This window comes from Carassius carassius, chromosome 7 (genome assembly GCF_963082965.1).
Source record: "Carassius carassius chromosome 7, fCarCar2.1, whole genome shotgun sequence".
Lineage (NCBI taxonomy): Eukaryota > Metazoa > Chordata > Actinopteri > Cypriniformes > Cyprinidae > Carassius > Carassius carassius.
The window spans coordinates 4333481-4356696 of record NC_081761.1 but is presented as its reverse complement, the minus strand read 5'-3'; the positions used below and the strand labels follow the sequence as shown (position 1 = coordinate 4356696).

The 23216-nt window shown below is 39.0% G+C and overlaps 1 protein-coding gene across 5 annotated transcripts; it reads left to right on the top strand.

The window, feature by feature from the left end:
* Positions 1-639: 639 nt before the first annotated feature.
* fn1b (fibronectin 1b) lies at positions 640-23164 on the top strand. 5 transcript variants are annotated; one of them, XM_059553541.1, is made up of 46 exons: positions 640-971; positions 1392-1517; positions 1757-1894; positions 2001-2132; positions 2498-2635; positions 3217-3378; positions 3880-4077; positions 4508-4690; positions 4943-5119; positions 6465-6617; positions 7084-7212; positions 7466-7606; positions 8985-9097; positions 9790-9958; positions 10066-10242; positions 10453-10581; positions 10846-10935; positions 11065-11259; positions 11959-12237; positions 12380-12643; positions 12750-12844; positions 13498-13666; positions 13884-13970; positions 14374-14565; positions 15410-15688; positions 16131-16316; positions 16410-16499; positions 16600-16866; positions 16945-17061; positions 17154-17327; positions 17433-17588; positions 17718-17831; positions 17992-18288; positions 18396-18583; positions 18713-18800; positions 18894-19076; positions 19344-19433; positions 19576-19755; positions 19861-19950; positions 21342-21469; positions 21575-21713; positions 21807-21968; positions 22045-22170; positions 22248-22354; positions 22499-22588; positions 22742-23164. In XM_059553541.1, the coding sequence occupies exons 1-46, from the start codon at positions 812-814 to the stop codon at positions 22817-22819; spliced, it is 7125 nt and encodes a 2374-aa protein (XP_059409524.1). In that variant the 5' UTR covers positions 640-811; the 3' UTR covers positions 22820-23164. The 5 variants fall into 5 exon arrangements, with proteins under 5 accessions (XP_059409524.1, XP_059409521.1, XP_059409523.1 ...); XM_059553538.1 differs by having other exon boundaries at positions 20997-21469; XM_059553540.1 differs by lacking the exon at positions 11959-12237 and having other exon boundaries at positions 11065-11225; positions 12364-12643; positions 20997-21469.
* Positions 23165-23216: the final 52 nt, after the last annotated feature.

Genomic DNA, 23216 nt, shown 5'->3' with positions numbered 1-23216 from the left:
TTTTCATATATTCAAACTTTAATCTAGTAATAATGTACTTTCCTGAAGTTTGAAAAAAATGTTAGCATGTATAAAGAGTATGTTATTCTAACTGAACAAATATGAATTTAATAATATATTTGAGATAAATATATTATTTACTGATGAATAAATATTTAAAGCATTATATTATATATTTTATGTCACATTCATATTTAATCTTATTAAATATTAATATGTTGCTAATATTTAATAATATAAATATTTCATTATTTACATTATTGCATTCGTTAAACCTTATTTAGAGGCCTATTTTAAAATATGTAAGTATACTCTCTCTCTCTCTCTCTCTCTCTCTCTCTCTCTCTATATATATATATATATATATATATATATATATATATATATATATATATATATATATATGGTTAGATCATTCCAAATATAATGTTAACAGAACTTGTTTAACTCTGAACAGCTGTGAACTCTGACAGTTACCTGCGGGTTCATGACTGCGCAGGTGATGCTTGCATTGTGCCAGATTTCCCGACACTGACGCAGAGAGTGGAGAGGGTGAGATCCCTCCCCTCAAGCCCCCAAACACACACGCGCGCGCACGCGCCCTCTCTCTCTCCACATAAAATCCCCCTTTAAAAGAGCAGTCGTCCCACATCAGCTGGACGGCGGAGGTTCATTACAGTCAGGGGAAGGCAGTTGAAATACAACCGTGCGCAAAGACAAACAACCCCCGCAAACCTCTCCGCGCCTTCATCTTTAGTGCGCAACAGAAAACACTGCACATTGACACAGTTGTTCTCCGTAGCGGGTGAAAATGACCCGTATCTCACTAAAGAGGCTTGTGCTCCTGCTGTGCATCGGGGGATCTGTCCACTGTATGCCACAATCTGCAGGGAAAAGTAAAAGACAATCGCAGCAACAAATCAGTCTGGACACGGTCTACGAGGAAGCCAGGAGTTTAGCGATCCATGAAAGTAAGTTCAATTTATTTATTTGGTGCGTAAAAATTGCATACGTAATTTTAAGATCAATTTTTCAGTTTGAACTACATATCTATTAACTTTTGCCTCAGTAAACCCATAATTTGCTGCTCATTAATAGTTAGTAAGCTAGTTGTTAAATTTATGTATGGGGTAGGATTATGGGATGTAGAATACAGCCATGCAGAATAAGGCATTAGTATGTGCTTTAATAAACAGATACTAATAAACTAATAAAGTAAAGTACTAATAAACAGATAAAATGCTAGTAATGCATGTTAGTTAATAGGGGGAAAATGATCTTTAAAACTGAGTGTGACCAAAACTTTATATCTATATATTTATATTATAAATAAGACCAATGTACAAGGAAAAGAAAGAAGGTGTGTTAAAAAGTGTCTTTTTTAACTTTAGCTGGCTGCAACGACAACGGTCGATTTTATAAAATGAACGATCAATGGGAGCGTCAGTACATGGACAGCACTCTCATCTGCACTTGTGAGGGGGCTTCAGGGGTCAAGTGTAAATCCAAACCTGCTGGTGAGCGTGTTTATCATTCAAATATTTTTATTCTGAGCTTCTGAGATTATGTTTAAATTAGCATTTATGATTTACTTTGAGTGAGCAGTAATGGGCAATTACGCACGTACTGTATGCGCGCCTAACGAGTTGTTTGGTCTTTTTCTGTACTTAATTTGAAGCTTCATTTAGGTGATGCATTTGCAGTATGATGTAGGTGAAGATATATATGGTTAATCTGCATGTTTTGTCACCTGTAGCCGAGGAGACGTGCTATGACAAATTCAATGCGCGCTCCTACCGAGTCGGAGAGACTTACGAGCGACCGAAGGATGGCATGATATGGGACTGTACCTGCATTGGCTCCGGCAGAGGCAAAATTAGCTGCACCATCGCAAGTAAGTACAAGAAAGGAGAAGAAGAAGAAAGAAAAGAAGAACTGTACATTAAAAAAATACAAAATAATAATCCAATATTAAACTATCCGATTTTTCTTGTTTCTAGATCGTTGCCATGAAGGAGGAAATTCATATAGAATCGGAGACACCTGGACCCGTCCACACGACACTGGAGACTACATGCTTGAATGCGTGTGCCTTGGCAATGGAAAGGGAGAGTGGACTTGTAAACCAGTTGGTGAGTCAGTGTTTACTCGTAGGCTACTGTGCATTTGTCTTTGCAAACATTTTGCAAACTAATGGCTATTCCTGTAAATCTGTATAAATAAGCTAGTCAAGTTTTGCAAGCAGTTACAGAGCAGATTTTTTTTTTTTTTTTTACAATTTTAAAATTGCATTAAATCTGAATTTCTTTGAAATGTTATGCACATTCTTTATGAATGTATGTATGTATTTATTTAAAAGCCCTGTCATTTGTTTGTTGCTTGGTTGGTTATGTGTATATGCACACTGAGATGAAACTACATGTGAAGCTTTTTGGAAATTTGGCATGCCACACCCAAGTGGAAAGAACAAGATGCTAAGTTTACTTTATCTTCACAGCGGAGCGTTGCTATGATGAATCGCTGGGATCTTCATACGTGGTTGGTCAGACATGGCAGAAACCCTACCAAACCTGGATGATAGTAGACTGCACTTGTTTGGGAGAGGGCAATGGACGCATCACCTGCACCTCCAGAAGTAAAAGTTCATTTTCAATATTGCATGGATTCAGCATCAGTAGAAGCGCCTTTTTGTTGTGTTTGTTGCTCAGTAGATGCCTATTTATTTCTAAGGTCCTGCTTTTTTCTCCAAAGCACAGCAGTTTTCCATGTCTTCTTTCATGACTTCATAGTTATTTGTTTGACACACCCTTGTTACATAATTAACAATGAGCTCTGCAGAGATGCAAACTCAGTTCATGTAGCTGAATGGGAGCATTCACAAGGAAAATTACAGTGCACACTTTCCAGGCCTATTGAAGTTAAAGTCTTGTAATGAAAGGAAGTGGAGGAGGTGAACAAACAGTATTACGATCTTGACTTCCTTCACCTTCTCTGCTTGGAAAGTGTCGGAAAACACTTCATCATGGTCATAAATAAAGACAACCTACTGAAGTGTGACGGTGTGGAGGTGTTTCCTAAACAAGCTTGTGCCAAGCAAAAGTGGGAAAAAAAGGGTTGAATAAATAAATGTGAATGTATCTTAGTAAATAGGGATTTTCCATGTTTGCTACAGTATGTGCCATTTGTCACCTTAACTTATTCCATTGTCGTTTCCAGATCGCTGTAATGACCAGGATACTAGAACCTCATACCGTATTGGTGAGACCTGGACCAAAACTGACTCCAATGGAAACAATCTGCAGTGTCTTTGCACAGGCAATGGTCGTGGAGAATGGAAGTGTGAGAGACATGCTGCTTCCCATACAACAACCGCCATTGGTACGTGTAAAAAATATGCTGTTAGATAGATGAAAATTTGTTATTGCATTATTAAATTCCAATTCTCCTTGCTTTTGTGAGTTAATGCTCACATGATCACACTAAAGCTAATGAAAGGTGCAACATTTGTTCAATTTTAGGCCAAATTTGCCTAGAAAGTATGTAGCATAAGTGTGTAGGAGCCCCGATGTTCATTACATAAACCAAAGGAAACTTATTGAAATATCTATGTTAAAAATAATAATAATAATCTAAAAGGATCCAAATGGGAATTCCATGAATGAAAAATAATATAAAACAAAATCTAGATCCTTAAGCACATATATCCCAAGTGACCAATAAGTTGCTTAATAATCTTTCGAACGTATAGTCAACAGAAGCCATTTCAGTAGGGTCATATATCTCATTCTCCTAATGTGACCGATCCTGATTTTGATAAAAAAAAAACATGGGATTTTTGCCATAGCTTCAAAAGCTTGTCTCTGTTGTCTTTGTGACTAGGTTCTGGCTCTTCTGCGACTCAAAGGGTTTCACCAGTGATAAACCAAGTCAATGTCCTGACTGAACTTCTTGAGGAGGGCAACTGTAAAACTGATTCTGGTGTGTACTATTCCAATGGCATGAGCTGGATCAGAAGTCAGGGCAGCAAGGAAATGCTTTGCACTTGTGTTGGAGGAGGAATCAGCTGCGAAGAGCAAGGTGACCTTTACCTATTTCAATTGCATTTAGGGATTCAGGAAAATTTAGTACACTTGTTATGTAATCAGTTCTTGGAAACCTTGAAGGGCATGTTACCAATGTAGGTTTAAGTAGTTTCTCACCCATTTGTTGTATTTTTTTCTACTTCTTTTGTGCATGAAAAGGATAAAAAAAAACAACCTTTACATTTATGCATTTGGAAGATGCTTGATCCAAAGCAAATGACATTTTATGCAATAAAATCTTTACCAGTTCATGCATTTCCTGGGAATCAAACCCGGTTTCGCCATGTTGTACTGTTTGAGCTACAGGAAAAGGCCTAAAACAATTATTGAGTAATTTCCCAAATGAGTATACAAGTTTAAATGTTTTGAATTTTCGCAACACCCCAGTGCCATTATTAAAGTTGTCCTCTACTTGATTTATGCAGATGGACAGTCCTTTGTTTACGGTGGCAACTCCGTTGGGCAGCCATGTGTGTTCCCATTTGTTTTTAGTGGGAACACCCACTACTCTTGCATCTCTGAGGGCCGAACAGATGGGCAGTTATGGTGTAGTACTACATCTGACTATGATAGTGACGGCTTGTACTCATTCTGTACCCGAAAGAACCGTAAGTGCATCTCAGAGCCTCTTTCTTTATAAATCTTGAAGACTTTGACTTAAACCAGCAAACTACCTAGTTTTTGTTGGTTTCAACCAGCGTAGTCACACTATATGGTCTTCTTGGTAAAACTGGTTGACCAAGTTGGCAAAGCCTTGGTTGAAACCAGTATACAATAGATTTTTAGTAGGGTGCAGATTAATGTGATGATTCAAGATTTCACTCTTGGTTTGTCTGATTGTTCCTTTTTTGGTCTTTCAGAGCTTGTGACGACTCGTGGAGGAAACTCTAATGGTGCTCTGTGCCAGTTTCCCTTCAAGTATAATGGACGCAACTACACAGACTGCACATCTGACGGCCGCCGTGACAGCATGAAGTGGTGTGGTACTACTACTGACTATGATTCAGATCGGAAATACGGATTCTGTCCCATGGCTGGTGAGCATGTTTAATCGTTTTCGGTAAATGTACGGACGCTGAAGTGCAGGCACATGAAGCAAATGTTGCACTGCCAGTTGTCATTGGAGATTCTTAGTCCCCCTTTCCGTTCTTTCAATCGCTTTACATATATGTTGACATTCCATGTACATTATTGTGAAACCCGCGAGACACAACAAAAACACAGCTCCGATCACAGCATCCTCCATCCTCCTGTTAAGATTGTTCTTTTTTGTTAACATTGTTGTTGAATGCCGTGCACAAATTACATCACTGTCAATCGGCATACGTCACATCCTAGTACACGCTGTCTGTGCGAATGCAACCCTTTAAATGGTACTAGGAAATAGTTACTGTACATTTAGTTCTGGAACTAAAGCGGTGCGAAAGGCCCTTATTTCCTCAAAGGATAACAGAGGAAATGGTTCCTGACAGTAGAGATACATTATCACATCCAAAATAAAACTTTTAGTTTACATAATATATGTGTGTGTGTACTGTGTATATTTATTATGTATATATAAATACACACACATGCTTTTATATATTTAAGAAAAATGTTACATTTCTACATTTAAAATATTTTTTTATAATATCAAGTATATGAATAAAAATAAATACATGGAAATACATGGAAAAATTTTCAAAATATATACTTTATGTGTGTGTATTTATATATACATTATAAATATATACTGTAAACATACTTATATTATATAAACAAAAACTTTTATATTGGATGCGATTAATCATAATCGTTTGACAGCACCAATTAATAGGTTAAAAAACATATTTTATACATTAAAACTTTACTTAAATTTGAGTACACTGTAAAAACTGAAAGATTTCAGCACATTGTTGCATAAAAGTCACTTTTATACAGTCACAATATAGTTTTCATGTACTCAGTGTTTCACTATGTTATATGTTTAAATTATTGGTTCTTTTTAATACATTCAGCTGAAGTCAGGTTTTATAGACATTAATAGCTATATTGGGCATTTATAGCATTTAATAGCATTTATGTGCTCAGACCATGACACTCAGTGGCCTGCAAATGAGTTCTCGAGATGTATTTAAAAGATATTAAGGGAGCTGGAGTTTTTAAGGCCATGTAATGGGGTACTGATTTGTGGCTCCACTGACTGGATCTTTGGGGTCTGTCCTAGTCAGGGTTTTAATCCTGGCTCTGGTCCAGACCAGACAAAGTTCCTGGCTGAGTACCAGGGAGAATGAGATCAGAATGAACATGGATCATTATGTGCATTCAGAATAGATGTGCTTGCTGTAAGTTTTTGGATGGATTTTATGTAATCATAAATTCCCTTTCTTTATTTTAACCCAGCTCATGAGGAAGTCTGCACCATTAATGATGTCATGTACCGTGTGGGTGATGAGTGGGACAAACGCCATGACACTCTTGGTCACATGATGCGCTGCACTTGCCAGGGCAACGGACGCGGAGAGTGGAACTGCATTTCCCACACTCAGTTCAGAGGTCATTAAACACAATTATCTTACAAATATACTACTGATATTTCAAAAAGTAGTTCTGGACATGACATTAGATTATGCCATGACATTGTGTAATATAGTAAATAAAAAAATACATGGAATATATATTCTTATATATACTTGATCATTTTATTTACAATGATATTTATGCTCATCAAGACTGCATTTATTTGATCAAAAATGGTAAAATATTATTACACTTTAAAATAGTTGTTTTATTTATCTCTCTGGCAAAGCTGACTTCTCTATGTCATTACTCCAGTCTTCAGTGTGACATGATCCTTCAGAAATCATTCTAATATGCTGATTTGATACATTTCTATTTGCTATCACTGTTGAAAAAGTGTGCTTAATTGTGCTGCTTAACACTTCCACTTTCCAGATTTCCCTTTTTGTCACTCATAGCCATCGTAAAGTTACTAAAAAAATTAAAATCTGCTCTATTTCAGACCAGTGCGTAGTGAATGGACAGACATATGATGTTAACGAGACCTTTGATAAGCGTCATGACCAGGGCTACATGATGAACTGCACATGCTTTGGCCAAGGCCGCGGTCGCTGGAAATGTGATGCCATCGGTAAGCCGACACTCTAATTTTGCTGCTATGTTCAGTGTTTTGTTCGGTTTTCTTTTTCTAACCTTTTCTTTAAAATGTCAGAACTTCCCTTTATATGTTGAAAGTATTTTACTCCATGAATAGCACATGTTTCCTTCAATTCAAATCGAACAGACCCGATTTAAACAATAGTTTTTGTCAACATGTTAGAGTTTTAATGAAAGAAAGGCTACTTTTGCTTTGTTTACAAAAAACATTTAATCTTTTTCTTTAGACCAGTGCCAGGACCAAGAGACCAAGGTTTTTTATCAGATTGGCGAGACATGGAACAAGGTCATCCAAAGCATCCCTTATAGATGTTCCTGCTATGGTAACGGCATTGGAGAACTGTCCTGTGAGCCTCTGCAGTCTACCGGTAAGAGATCTCACTACTTAAAAAAAAAAAAAAAAAGGATCTAGATAACTAAGAATGACTGTGAATTCAAAGGCAAGAAACAGGACATCTGTTGTTGCCAACAGTCACTTTCTCGCAATTACCCTCCTTTAACTTTACAAACAGTTGATTATTCATTTTTGTTTTTCTTTTAAAAGTCTCAAATGGTCCGACTGAAGGATTTCTCGTCTGTCGTTTACAATCAATAATCTCTTTGAAATTCAGCAGATGTCAACCTCCTTCTAATGTCTTTACAGGGGGAACATTAACCAGTTGAAGTTAGCCAGATGGGACAGGTGTTTATGTATATTTTATTTTCTTCCATGGAACATGGATTTAGCAGAATATCCAGGCTGGCCTTTTATTTAGAATAAAAGTATATAAAGTAACTAGGGTTGTCAAGCTTCAGAAAGTACCATTAAGTATACCCAAATTATGTTGTGGTGTGAGAAATAATTGTTTTTCATTGACAATCCTGCCTTTGAGCACCATTGTGTTAGAGCCCTTACAAAGTTTTATTTTTGTCTGTGGTTACGGCACAATTGTGCAAAATATCAAATGTGATTCTCAAAAACCGTCTATAGCTTTTAATATCATGGTCTACTGTTTATTTGCAATTCTGTGCAACCAAAAGGCCTGTAGTAATGTTAGACAGGTTGCTGTTTGTTCGCTTTTGGCCTTTTTTGAGGAAAGTGTGAGTTGTATTTTTACAACCTTCACAGAACCAAAAAAAGAACAGCCGCATCTCAAACCATCTGTAAATGATTGTCTTTAGCACTGTATATTGAAGGTCGAACTTTTGAAGGGCCACTGTGAATTTGTATCTTGGTTATCATCTTACTGTTTTGTGTAATTTTGGTTTGACACCACAAAGGAAGATATATTTTCTGCCAGAGGTGAAGAGGACATAAGAATTGTTCAAAATGACCTCACTGCTTTGAATTGCATGCAGCTGTTAACCAAACTCTGTGAAGGCCTGGGGATAATAAAGGCTAAAGTGGGTGTGGAATGTTATGTCCGGGTGTGATTTTTAACACCGCACCCCTGCAATCATCCTCCAGACTATTTAACTATTTAACACCCCTCACTTGACAAACTGGGGTAATTTTGCTCCATTTTCAGATGTGGCCATACAGCAGATTCACCTCTCTTATGCAAACTTTTTTTTTTTTTTTTTTTCAATACGAACAGTTTTCAAAGACTTTTCTCCTTTCTTTGATTTCCTTTCATTTCTGAGTGAGTTTATCACCCATTTTGTCTCATATTCTCTATTAAATACAGTTGCAGAGAACATGCCCTATACAATATGAAACTATCTAATCAGTTAACAATCATTAATGTTTGTTCTCCTCCTCAAAAGCTCCTGTTCGGGTCATCATCACAGAAGCTGGAAATCAGCCAAATTCCCATCCCATCCAATGGAACGCTCCCTCGTCTGCCCACATTACACAATATATCCTCAAGTGGAGAGTCGTAAGTCTTTTGTTTTGCAGTCTCACATTATGAGGATTTTCATAGCTGAAATTTTATGGAGATAGTTTCATGTCGATAAGGTAGAGTACAAAAGCATCGACTGTAACCCAGATTCCTGGAACGAGAGACATTTCGTCCCTTCATTGTTTGTGTAACTCTGTCTGCAAGGGATGATCGCCTATGCTAAAAGCACAGGATGAGATTTCATCATACACAAACAAGCTACTGTCCTTGAACTTAAAAATACACATTTACTCTTCAGTCTGAAACGATGAAACATTTACTTCAGTGGAAAGTTGCAAAATTGTGCATTTAACTAAAAGAAAGAGGCTTTTCAGAATTGTATTTATTTACATTTTTCTGCTAGGTCATTTTTAAGTGCAATTTGTCTGAAGCTCTGTTTGGACAATATTTTATTTTTCCAAGCCAATGTACATTCAAAAATATCTCTGGAATGTACTTTCAATTTACTTGATTCTAAATGTCAAGAGACTTTTAAGAAACTAGCCTTTATATCAAAATAACTGCTTTTTGTTACTCTGCAAGCTATTTCAAACCTGTAAATAAAGCAGAATTGTTTAACATGTAAAGGCAAAATAAAAATATTCATGCTAATTTTACCACAGATTCACCCCTTTGAACAAGATTTTTTAGCTTCTATATTTTCAGTGTGTAATGTTTTCCTTTCCCAGAAAAACACACGGACACCCTGGAAAGAGGTAACCATTCCTGGGCACATCAACTCACACACTATTTCAGGGCTTAAACCAGGTTTGACCTATGAAGGTCAGCTGATCAGCATTCTACGCTACGGACCGAGAGAGGTCACGCGCTTTGACTTCACCACTACGTATGGCTCTTGTACGTACAGTACATGTTCAATTATTTTCTGTTCTTTAGTTATTCCAAAAACTTTGCTTATGAAATAAAACATGAAAACTTCATCCAGCATATTCCCATTTCTGCAGTGGAAAAAACAGAGGGTGAGACCAACCAGCCTCCGCCAATAGTGGACACCTCAGAGTCCGTTACCGAAATAACCTCCAGTAGCTTCGTCATCTCCTGGGTATCTGCATCCGAGACAGTGTCTGGATTTAGAGTGCAATATGAACTCTCTGAGGAAGGAGCCCCACAAAATGTGATTGGTAAGTATTGTAGGAGACATGCAACTTGTTAAAATCTGAATAGGAGAAATAGTAATGCTCAAATGGACAGCAGTGAGAAGAAATGTTCCAACTTCAGAGCTAAAGAAGCTACATTTATAATACCAATCTTGTCCAATTATAATTAATTGAAATTTGAACGTGGCTTCTTAAAATTTTATTGACTTCATAATTACCCTTTGTTTTCCACAGACCTCCCGAGAACAGCTACATCAGTGAACATTCACGATCTTCTGCCTGGCCGTAGGTACCACGTCCAAGTTTTTGAAGTCAATCCAGAAGGAGATAAAAATCTCATCTTGACAACTACTCAGACCACTGGTAAGATATCCATCACTGGGACTAAATTAACTTTTTGAGATAATTTAACAGCTATGAATATTTTCTACTAGGCATGAATTAGTTCAAGGGCATTCTTTGTTGCTCAATTTTTGTTGTTGGTTTTATTCTAACATAAGGTTGCCACAAGAAGTGGTTGGTTACAACAACAAAAGAAACATTTACTATATTTACATATTTAACATCCATACACTAAAATGATCAGATTGCATTGCACATTCAAATTAATCGACTATCTATTCACAGCACCTGACACTCCAACTAATTATGAGGTCTCAAATGTACAGGAGACAGCCATTACTATCAGATGGTCCAAACCCAAAGCACCTATAACTGGTGAGTAACATTTGTGTACCAATATCATGCAATTAAGATGGTCTTTAAAGTTGCATTTATACTACATCTGCAGATAATGTATGAATGTGGAATAGGTTTTAATTTGTTTCATGTAATGTATTTTCACAGGCTATCGTGTGGTGTACACACCCTCGATCGAGGGCAGCAGCACTGAGCTCATCCTCCCTGAGACTCAAACATTTGTGACACTGGGTGACCTTCGACCTGGTCTGTCATACAATGTTAGTATTTACTCAGTGGAAGACAACTTGGAGAGTAAACCTTTGGTCCTACAGGTCAGCACCGCTGGAGAGCAACAGCCTGGTAAGAGTTCAGATGAGTTGCAGCCTGTACGTCCTGCTTTATTTTTTATAGCTTATTGATACATCTAGTATTTTAGTTCAGAATTTGTATACTAACCTCTGTTTGCATCAGTGTTTTTCTCTCACACACAAAGTATGTGTGAGTCTGTACTGGAGTTCAAACTACTTTTTAAGAGGCTTTTTCTCACTCTTCTCTAAGCTTGTGAGAGTGCCCAAGTTTCTTATTCACCTTTCATGTCTGCCAGTTCTCTGTCTCTTCTCGATGACACTAGCAAATGCCTGAGCTGGGAGATTTAGTGTTTTCTCTGTGCCAAAACAACCTTAAAAGGATGGACTGGGAAGCTTTGAGCATGTCTTTCTGTTCTTGTCTTGCCAGCTGAGGTCTTTTACCAAACACACACTTCCTTATGAGAACTTTGTAAAGTCTTTTCTGCTTTGCATGATTTTGCTTTCCTCTCTTGAAGCTAACAGAGTACTCGTTTTGAACTCCACAAAAGCATGCACTGATGATACAGACATTCCCAAATTAAATAAATATGTAGTAGTACTTGTTAAACCAAGCATCACTATTTCTCTTGCTTTTACTTATGGTTAGGGGCTCCTAATCCTAGCTTGCCCAAAGTGTTTACATGGTCATTCCTACCTCCTCTTGTAGTAGAGCGCCGAAATATTGTAATTTTGCTTTCAATCTCATTAACAGAGGAGGTCCAAGCTCCCACAGACCTGCAGTTTTATGAAGTTACCGATGTCAAGATCACCATCACCTGGACTGGTCCTCCTAATGAGGTCTCAGGATACCGCGTGACCTTTGCACCCGTAAGCACAGATGGCCGGGCCCAGAGACCACTTCAGCTTCCCGTGACCCAGAATGCTTATGCTGAGCTCACGCACCTGCAACCTGGCACACTCTACCGCTTCCATATCTATGCAGTCAACAGAGGAGTGGAGAGTGAACCTTTGGTTGGGGAGCAGTCTACAAGTGGGTGACATTCAAATATTTATCTTTAAGCTAATCATTTTCTAAACTGCAACTCACAAAAGAAACTCAATCTGTTTATAGTTAAAACAATTTTTATTATACATAGCATTTTGGTCAACTTTTCACCACATTTCCTTCTCAGAGCCTGATGCCCCTACTGACCTGCGGTTCACTGACATCACTGATGACAGCGCTCTGGTCATCTGGTCTGTCCCCAGAGCTCAGGTCACAGGTTATCGTCTCTTCATCAGCATGGGCAGCTCTAGTCCCAAACAGCTGAGGATCCCCGGCCACGTGTCTCAATACAAGCTCACCGACCTTCAGCCTGACACAGAGTACATAGTCACCCTGCACTCAGAGAAAGGGAACACACTCAGCGAGGGAGTCACTGATGTCTTCAGAACATGTGTGTAACCCGTCTAACTTTTTTCTCCTCAGGTGAAACAATAGAGTAATAGTGCTCTCCTGAGCCCTTTGTGAAACCTATTTTTTTTTTGGCTTTTGTTCTTCAGCTCAGCCAACAGGTAATGCTCCTCGATTCAGCACAGATGTCACCGATACATCCATCATTGTTACCTGGACCCCAGTACCACGATTCAGCTATAGGGTATAAACACTGTATTTACAATTTTCTGGTTACCACATTGTAAGTTTGTTGTGTAAAACAGTTGAAAAGAACTAAACGATATTGTAAAAAAATTATAAATTGGATGGAACTTTAGAGATTTTGCATATTGTTCTCAGGAACTTTGGAAATGCATCATCTTTCATTGGCATCATGACATGAGAAATCAAATAGGCCTTGATATCTTGGCATATAAGAGGTCTTTGTACTATTAAAACATCCTGCAAGTTTCATAGCTTAAAATATCCTCTTCATTGTAAACAAAACACTTATTTAATCAAGCTCCAAAAACTGCTCATTTTGGTTCCATTGGGGCAAGGTGATGCCACCTAGGTTCAGTCGTTTGCATAAACACTGCCTCTAGAGAAAGACATTGACGAATAGTCATCTTCTCACCATAGGCCCCATCCATCGGCATTGAGTGCCTAATGGCTGACAAAATTGGTCCAAGTTGGTAATTAATGGTCATATATGGAACACTAGATTGCCCTAGAGAACAGTTGTTGTTCAAGATGATAGACCAACTTGGACCAGCTACCATATTTCACCATAAGCTGTTATCACCAGGATTTTGCTTGTACATTTTCAAAAAAAATAAAAATAAAAAAATAAAAAAATATGCGTCTTTCTCTCAGATGTCTGTGAGGCCCAGCCAAGGTGGTGAGGCTCCCAGAGATGTGACCTCTGGAGAAGGCACTATTCACTTTTCTGGTCTGACTCCAGGATCGGAATATATCTACAGCTTGCAACCCATGTTCAATGGCCGAAAGCATGGCAACCCTTTCACAAACAAAGCTGTGACATGTAAGTTACTGATAAGTCTAATTCAAGTAAATTTGATGATGCCCAAAAGGTTTTAGAACTCAAATGCATAGGTTTTTTTTGTTTTGTTTTTTAAGAGTTCTAGTAGAGCTGATGAAAGACATTAAATAAATATAGAGCTTTCTAACCTCAGAGTACTATAAACATTTTCTAATGCTGGATTTCATTACTCTTTGCTGTCCTATATCCTATATATTAGCCCTATCCCCACCAACTGACCTAAATGTGGTGTCTAACCCTGTCACTGGCGAAATCAATGTCAGATGGAGCAGCACCAAAAGTCCAGGTAAATATTGACTGTACACCCATTTCTTATCCTTGTTCACCCTTTCTTTGAAGCATGCTGGTGGACCTTGGCTATTTGTGTAGGCGGTGTGTATGTGACCACTTCAAATAATCAGTTTAAATTCTTCCAAGAATTATCTGTTCTTCCAGTCATCATTTTCTCCCAGTGTTTGTGATGTTTATTGCATTTAATTCTAATTCTATATTCATTTGTCAACACTATGGTATTCTTTGAAGAGCCTTATATTCATAATGCTATGGTATATGAATATGGTAATCAGATGGTAATACCATCTTTGGACCCTATTAAATTAGATGGTAATACCATCTTTGGACCCTATTAAAGTCACTATACTAGTTTGTAAGTGTCAAGTGTTGTTAATATATCTCCTCTATCCCCTTAGATATCACTGGCTATAGAGTGACGTGCACACCAACCAATGGGCAGCATGGAAATACTATAGAGGAGAGTGTTCGAGGGCATGAAACCGCATGTACCCTTGAGAACCTCAGTCCTGGCGTTGAATACAATGTCAGCGTCTACACTGTTAAAAACCATCTGGAGAGTGAGCCTATCTCAACCACCATTACACAAGGTAAGACCCCGTCTATAGTCAACAAATAAAGGTAAGTTCAAGCCATGCTATGCTGGATCAGAACCACCACGACTGATCCAGAGAATCACCTGATTATGGATCCATAAATTTAAAAATTTGCCCCCTCTCAAGACACAAATGCCAACCAACCAAAATGCCAATTGCTGCTTTTAAAGCATATTTGAATAATAGACTGACTGTTGATCACAAGTATACTTCTGAAATATCAAAAGTGAAGTTAGGTCTATTAGTTAGCCACAATGGTGATAACTCATGACTCACAACTCATAGGGCTCCAACCTGCTACTAGTCTCCAGCCCAAAGATCAGTCTCCATCCTTGAGCTACTTCACCAAATAATCCTGCTTCTGCTCTAGTAAAATGCTACAGGTCCTTTTAGAGGAATCACACAAACCCTGGAAAGATCCATAAAAACAGTTGCATTTAATATATTAGAATAACTAAATTAAATCCGGTAATTTCTTCTTTCCAATAATTTTTTGGTGTTGATTAATCTGCTTGTGCATTATGAAAATAATTGTGTAATTCTCAACAAGCATGGCTGTTTCACTTTTGGTTTTAAATGTTTGAAAATATATATTGAATTTAATAGCTGATAGATAATGGCTTGGTTCTTTCACTCTTTTTGGTAGTATCCCTAATTCAAATCAAAAGCCTTTTTATTTTCCATTATTGTGTGCATGTCTCTTCTGATGATTAATCATTTGTTAGCACTGATGGCATGAGAACAGTAATTTGCTGCTTGTCTTAATTAGTCATTGCCTTTGTGTGTCTTGTCTCATCTCTCCCTTTCCCACAAATGCAACTTTGTAAACCAATTAAAGATGTGCCCAAAGTGGGTGATCTCAGCTTTGTTGATTTCACGGATACCACAATTGGAATTAGATGGACCCCGCTAAATTACACTGCAGTTACCAGATACCATATTATGGTTGTTACGGCCGGCCAGAGTTTTCCTATTTTGGAGGACGTGGTGAATTCCACTGTAAGCTATTATACCATTCGTGGACTGGAGCCAGGCATCAATTATGACATCAGTGTGTCGACCATTACAGATGAGGCGGAGAGTGTCCCCTCGGTGATCACACAGCAAACCCAAACCGGTGAATTATCCTACATAGGTTTCTTATTGCATTTCAGAGGGCGGGGGTAAAAGCAGAGGGAAAGGAATGGAGAATATGGACATAAACCAGAGGCTGAGATCCTCATCATTCACTCAAGCCACTTCATTTCATTACTTATAAGTCCGGCTAGCCAAGATTAACAATTTGCTATTTCCCAAACTCAATGCACAATTTTGAATAAATCGTATGCTTATATCTGAATATTGATGCATTTTGTGAATTTTTGCATTTGCATTTTTGGGGAATGCATTATTATAAATTCCACTTGGTGTGGGGTATCATATTGTTTGTATTTACTGTATGCCTTTTTCATGTTAATAAGAAAAGGTCAAATGACACATTTCTTAGCTACTTATTTTTATGCTGATACAGTTTTGACTTCATTTATAAGTTCACTGTCTCTCAATTCCCTCTTGTTTAGCTATTCCACCCCCCACAAACCTTAACTTTGCTGAGGTGGGATCAGACTCCATGCGTGTGTCATGGAATCCCCCTTCTGTTAAGCCATCTGAAATTAGCCGCTTTGTCATCCGCTACCATCCCAAAAAAAATGATGACACTCAGGAAGTCAATGTAGGAGGTGGCATCAATAACTTCCTCCTCCAGAGTAAGGGTTCACTGATGCTTTCATTTAAAGATCTTAATTTTAACCATGTACATCTTACAGTCTAAACACTGATTCTGATCTTTCTCGATTCAGACTTGCTGCCAAATACAGAGTATCTGGTAAAAGTAGTGTGCGTCTATGATGACAGAGAGAGTGAACCTGTAACTGGTATTCAGAAAACAAGTACGTATTTGTATATAAGAAATGGTTTTCAGTTTTCTTACCACCCTCTGTTCTAGTCCGTTAGCTCATCCATTTGATTTTGTTCCCATCATCCACACAGGATTAGACTCCCCAACAAATCTGGACTTCTCTGATGTCTCCACCAACTCATTTACCGTGCACTGGATGGCTCCACGTTCCGTCATTTCAGGTTACCGTCTACGCTATCAGCCAACCAGTGGTGGTCGTGCTAAAGATGAGAGGCTTCCCCCGACGAGAAATTTCTTCACACTGGTGAACCTGGCTCCTGAGACAGAATACACTGTCTATATTTATGCTGTCAGTGGCAATACAGAGAGTCTGCCACTTACTGGAACTCGAGCAACTGGTAAGAGGTTAAAAAATTAAGGATTTGTTTAATCATATTTGAGAGGTATAATGGTGCAACTCTTGTTTCTTCCTGTAGTCTCTGATGCTCCCACTGACTTGGCCGTGACATCTTCAACTCCCACTAGCATCACCATCTCCTGGGATGCCCCTGCAGTTACTGTACGCTACTACAAGATCACACATGGTGAAACAGGTATGACAAAGTGTTTTTGTGGTGTTGTGTTCTGTTTCTGCAAGTTCACTTGAACTTGTAAATGCAGCTGATTTCTTCTCATTGACTCCTAGGTGAAAGAGATGCACCCAGAGAGTTCACTGTTCCAGGAACACAATCCACTGCCACCATCCAGGGCCTGCGTCCAGACACCGATTACACCATCACGTTGTATGCTGTGACAGGCAGAGGGGACAGCCCAGCCTCCAGCACACCAGTCATCATCACACACAGGACTGCAGGTGGAAGTAAGTACTCATGCTCAACAAGACATCTGTATCTATTACAGTGTCTGATCATTAGCTTGCAACAAATTTCTTGTGACTGTATTGTTTTTTTCCCTCCATTCTCAGGTGTTCCATCCCCATCAGATTTAGATGTTACTGATATTCAAGACAATGCCTTAACTGTCCGCTGGAGCCCAGCTAGAGGTCCCATCACAGGCTACAGAGTAACAGGAATGCCCAAAGGTGGGCAAGGTCCTACATTCTCTGAGCTGGTTGGCCCTGGTGAGACATCTCTTGCTCTTTAACTTTTTATCAACATTTATTACTACTCATAACCTTGAAGTTAATTTTGGAAGAACTGGTTCAGTTCTTGGACTTGATGTAATAACTATTCTATTTCTGCCATTTCAGAACGTACAGAAATGACCATCCGTGGCTTGGTTCCCACATTGGAATATACAATTTATGTGATTGCTCTCAGCCAAGAAGGAGAAAGCACCCCATTGGTCCAGAAAGCTACAACAGGTTACTCGTTTTTTTTATCCTACATGACTTTAACCTTTGAAATCAACTTGTTAAATCACCTCTCAAACCAGCAACCTTCCAATTAACATTGCTGAGCTTTAGCCACTATGCAACGCCACCTTATACATACTTCCTTAACGGTATCCTTCCAACTCTCTAGCAAATTCACAGCATCCAAGAGATCTGACCTTCTCTGATGTGGACTCCACCTCCATGCTTGTGACATGGGATGTTCCACAGGTTCCAGGAGTGACCTCCTACAGGGTTCTGTACTCTAGTCCAGAAGAGGGAGAAAGGGAATACCAACCAGCTGTAAGTGGTCGTGATAAAAGCGTGGTTCTCCAAGGTCTGCGACCAGGAACCATGTACAACATTAAAGTCATTCCCATGAAAGGACGTTTTCCAGTCCGTACTCTTGAGGGCATTCAGCAAACCCATGAGGAGACTCAGTCCACTGGTATGACCTGTCTGAATTCAACTTAGTTTTTTAAGCTAGTCAGTTAGATAATAGGGTTGAGTCGCTGTCCTGATCCATCCTGATTCTTGTCCCATTACCTTTCCCAGCTGTCCCTGCTCCCATTAATATACAGTTCTCCGACATTAGTCCATCTTCTTTTGTCGTGGCATGGCAAGCACCCAATGCTAGGCTTTCTGGCTATCGTGTGGTGGTATCACCAAAGGATCATGATGTCCCAGCCAAAGAAATGAATGTTGCACCAGATTCCACACATGTCTTAATACCTGGGCTTATGGTAATAGGTCTACCTTCTTGTAATTTGCAAATACATTTAATCTTTGCAGGCACAAGCAAAAGTAGAAACATTGTTTACTGAATCATGACTTGGATATTTCTGGCCCAAATATCTGTTGTTTACTTCTAGGTGGCCACTACTTATGAAGTTCAGGTCTATGCACTGAGAGGTTCAGACAGAAGTTCTCCTCTCACTGGAGAATGCACCACCGCGGACAGTAAGTGGGTTACCAATATATTGTATTACAGTAGAGTGATTTTTTTTTGTTTTCCTATATTAAATGGAAACTATAATCTCATTGACTCCGCAGATATAACCCCTCCTCGCCGAGTCCGTATCACTGATGTGAAAGACACTTCATTCACTCTCACATGGCGTGTTGTCAATAATGAGCCAATGACAGGTTTCCTTATTGAAGCCACACCCAAAACTGGAGGTCACCCCACCTTCAGGCAGACTATTCCTGCTGACAGCCGTACCTACATTGTCACTGGTAGGTTACCATACAATCCATAAATAGCCCCTTATAGGCCATCTGTTTCAACATTAATGGTTAAGCACTGTTTGCTCAAAAAGTAAACTGGCTCTGGTATTTTAAACTTCCATGGTATTTATAAAGTTACTTTAAAGATTACTGTTTTATTACCATCACAGTAGTTTCTAAAATCTATGGGGTTACCATGTTAAATAAAACAAACAAAAAAAAACCTGTTGGGACTATTACTGTTACGTATTGAAAGAAATGTATTCCATGCCTCAGGTTTGCAGCCAGGCGTCATGTATGTGGTCAACATGTACACACTAAATGGAAATACTCGAAGCCCTCCTTTCACAATGACTGTAAACACAGGTACAACTAAGCAAATCTGCCAATGTGGAAAGACTAATATATGTATTAATGCTAATGTATTAAGTCTGAAAATTAACTAATTAACATTTTCTAGTAAGACCTTAAACTTTATTTTTGTCCTATATTGTCACCCCTCGGCCAGCTGTTCCATCGCCGACTAACCTCCAGTTCACCTCACTGACCCCCAATTCCATCTCCTTCACTTGGCAAGCCCCTCCAACACACATTACAGGATATTACATCACTTATGAAGAATCAGGTGGTTTGCCTCGTGAGCTTATACCCCGCTCTGATGTTGGCCAGAACTACGCTACCATCAATGGTAAGACCCAGAATACCAGATGTGATGTAAATAGATGTTGGTAAATTAGGCTTGTGAAACAAAATTTATGATGCACTATGCAACCATATTGTGATATTTTAACAGATCTGAAACCAGGCACAGAATACATCATAAAGATCTTTGTCCTACTGAATAGCCAGAGAAGCGCACCACTGGTTGGCACGGCCACAACTCGTAAGTATTTGCGCAAATAAAAAAATTAATTTTCCAAATTTGTAAGTCACTTTGGATAAAAGTGTCTGATTAATGGATAAATGTGAATACAGAATGTTAATGCACATATTGAGACATAAGGTGTACTCCCTAATGCTTTGTTTCTGAATGGTACAAGCTAGCAAAAAGTGTTTGGCGAGCATGATAGCTACTGCTGCTGTAGCAATTGAAACAGATACAGCACCTTTTGTTGAACTAGCCTACAATGGATTTTATAAAACCTTGATTATGCTGGCTTGCATTTCACTAGTATCCTTGGCAAAGCCATACATTTTCCCAGTGCTTAGCTTTTTAATGATGAAATTCACACAGAACCGTAATGCAAAATTGTGGTAAAATGCATTTAATGTTGCTCAACTGATGCACTATGCTGACTGGACTGCTAGCTCATCACAACACAGTTTAATTTATTCAAAATAAGTGTTCCCTCATTGGACTACTATGGACAAAACCCTTATATAAGTGTTTAAAGGGCTGGTCCATACTTTCACCAACGTTTTCACTCTTAGGAAAAGTATATTCTTGGACTGAATCTAACACCATATCCAAACCAAACATGATGCAAAAAGTTCCATTAACGATTAAAAAAACCACAGACAATGAGAACATATGGGATTTTTAATAAAGAGTTTTGAACAAATGGGCAGGAAACAAACAGTCAAACTGAAAACAAACAAACATCCTGCAAGCTGTTACAGCTAAAGACAGAAACTCGCAACTTGACTCTCAATCTGTTGGTTTATATATATATATATATATATATATATATATATATATATATATATATATATATATATAGGTTAACTATATAATGCACATCATCCTCAATGTTTTACTGAAAAACATTGGTAAATTTGGGATATATTCTTGGACCAACTGCCCTTTAAAACGATATCAGCAAGTACTGTCATTACTTGACGGAATCTTTAGTGCCTTACTGGCTGGTAGATCCAATTGTGGCTGCCTCTTTACCTGCTGCTTTGCTTTTAACACCTTTTTCCGCCCAGAGCTGACCTCTGATCTGCCCGGTTTACCCCACCACGGTGGCCCAGACAAGTTGGATGTGCCTGAGCCTGACAAGTTTCACACAATGGGTCCCACTGGGGATGCACACGGGCAGCATGTAGAGTACACAGAATTCAATAATCAGCCCAGTCAACCAAACAGAGGCTACCAGCCTCTCCACCGTCAAACAATCCCTCAACCTAACCAACCCCGACCCCAGCCTTATGTGCCTCAAGTTGGGGAGACCCTAGTCTACATCCCCAAAGTGGGACCCGATGGGGGTCGTGTGCCTCAAATTATTCAGGTTAGTGAGAGGCCTGGCAATGGCCATCCTTTTGGTTTTCCAGAAGACAAGACTGGAAGACCACAGGAGGCCCAGACCCAGACCACCATCTCATGGAAGCCTTACCAGGAAAGTTCTGGTTACCTGGTGTCCTGTCACCCCATTACCCATCCAGATGAGAAGATGTTTCAGGTGAGGACCTAGGAAGGATTTATAGAAAACTTTAGATGAATGCAAAAGAAAGAGGTCCCAAATCTTCCTTTATCACCTTACCCTTCACCCTTTCTTGTTTTGCAGATGCGTGTTCCAGGAACAACAACAAGTGCCACCCTGATCGGTCTCACCTCTGGTGCCTCGTATAATGTCATTGTGGAGGCCTTGAAGGGAGCCCTCAAACACAAAATTTTGGAGGAAATGGTCACTGCTGGAAACACAGGTCAAGGATCAACATTGATGAAGGCTTAAAAACACACACACTTAAAATGCTTGTCTGAATGTTTCTTGATTTTGTTCCCAATAAAACCAACAGTTCCAGGAGATGGTTCATCTAGCAAGGACTCGTGTTATGACACCTTCACAGCCACTCACCATGATGTCGGACAGGAGTGGGAGCGCATGTCTGACACCGGCTTCAAACTCTGGTGCACATGTCTCGGTCTGGGAAGTGGACATTTCAGATGTGACTCTTCCAGTGAGTAACTTGTGGATTCTTTTACTGTATACAATCCTGTTTGAGTGCATCTACTCTAAATATCAATTTTAAACAGAATGGTGTCATGACAATGGAAACAACTACCGCATTGGTGAAAAGTGGGAGCGACGGGCAGAAAACGGTCAGTTGATGAGCTGCACTTGTTTGGGCAATGGCAAAGGAGAGTTCAAGTGTGAACCACGTAAGTGCTTCCTCTAAAGACACTATAGTCAAGTTTATTCCAGTCAGTGGAATTAAAAATCTAGCATTTCATTATAGATGAGTCCATATGTTACGATGACGGAAAGATGTACCAGGTTGGAAACCAGTGGCAGAAAGAATACTTGGGGGCAATCTGCACTTGCACATGCTATGGCGGACAGCAGGTAAGACCAGAATGTATTTTATGCCAAAACATGAATAAAGATAATTTTAAAACATGTAATAAAATGCAATTCAGTGGGGGTGTTTCAAAGTCATATGCTTGAGTCTGGTGAAATGGATTGTACTGTATATGTGCTGCTCCTCAGGGCTGGCGATGTGAGAACTGCAGAAGGCCTGGTGCTGAGATAAGCTCTGACCTGCTCCAACCTGTCCGCTTAAACACTGGCCAGAGGATGGTGAGTATCAGCTTTCAACCATGCAAGTATTTCAAAAGACAAAAAGTGTAACATTTTTGGTAAATGTTCATTGAAAATATACATCACATATATTTGAATGTATGTAGATAAATACTTCTGCTTTTCAATACATATTCCCTTTTGTTCTTCCAGAACATTCAATGCCCCATTGAATGTCTAAGACCTGAGCTTCTTGCAGATGCTGTGGCCAACGCCAAACCCAGAGAGTAAAATTTTTCTTACCAAACTGCACCATGACCTTCTGCCACCCCATGCATCATTTCATTGTGACATGCAATAAAGATGTGATTTTATATGAGAACATACTAATCACATACTGCTTTAAAACTGTTTATGTCTCCACTGCCGTCCAGCTGCTGCTTTACAGCAGCTGTTGTGATGCCATAGTAACAGCTGCATTTATTCACAGCCTTTGATTGGTTGTTGTTTGGTTGAGGAATTTCAATGGCTTTTACAAATTTTGTCTGCTAGTGTGTTTTATACAAATCAATAAAAAAAAAAATGACTGCAATGTCAAAACGATATTTCTTATTGCAGTCTGTTAAACCCATTTGTCAACAATTTGTTGAAACCAAAACTATAACGGAGAAGTGCACTTAAATTATAT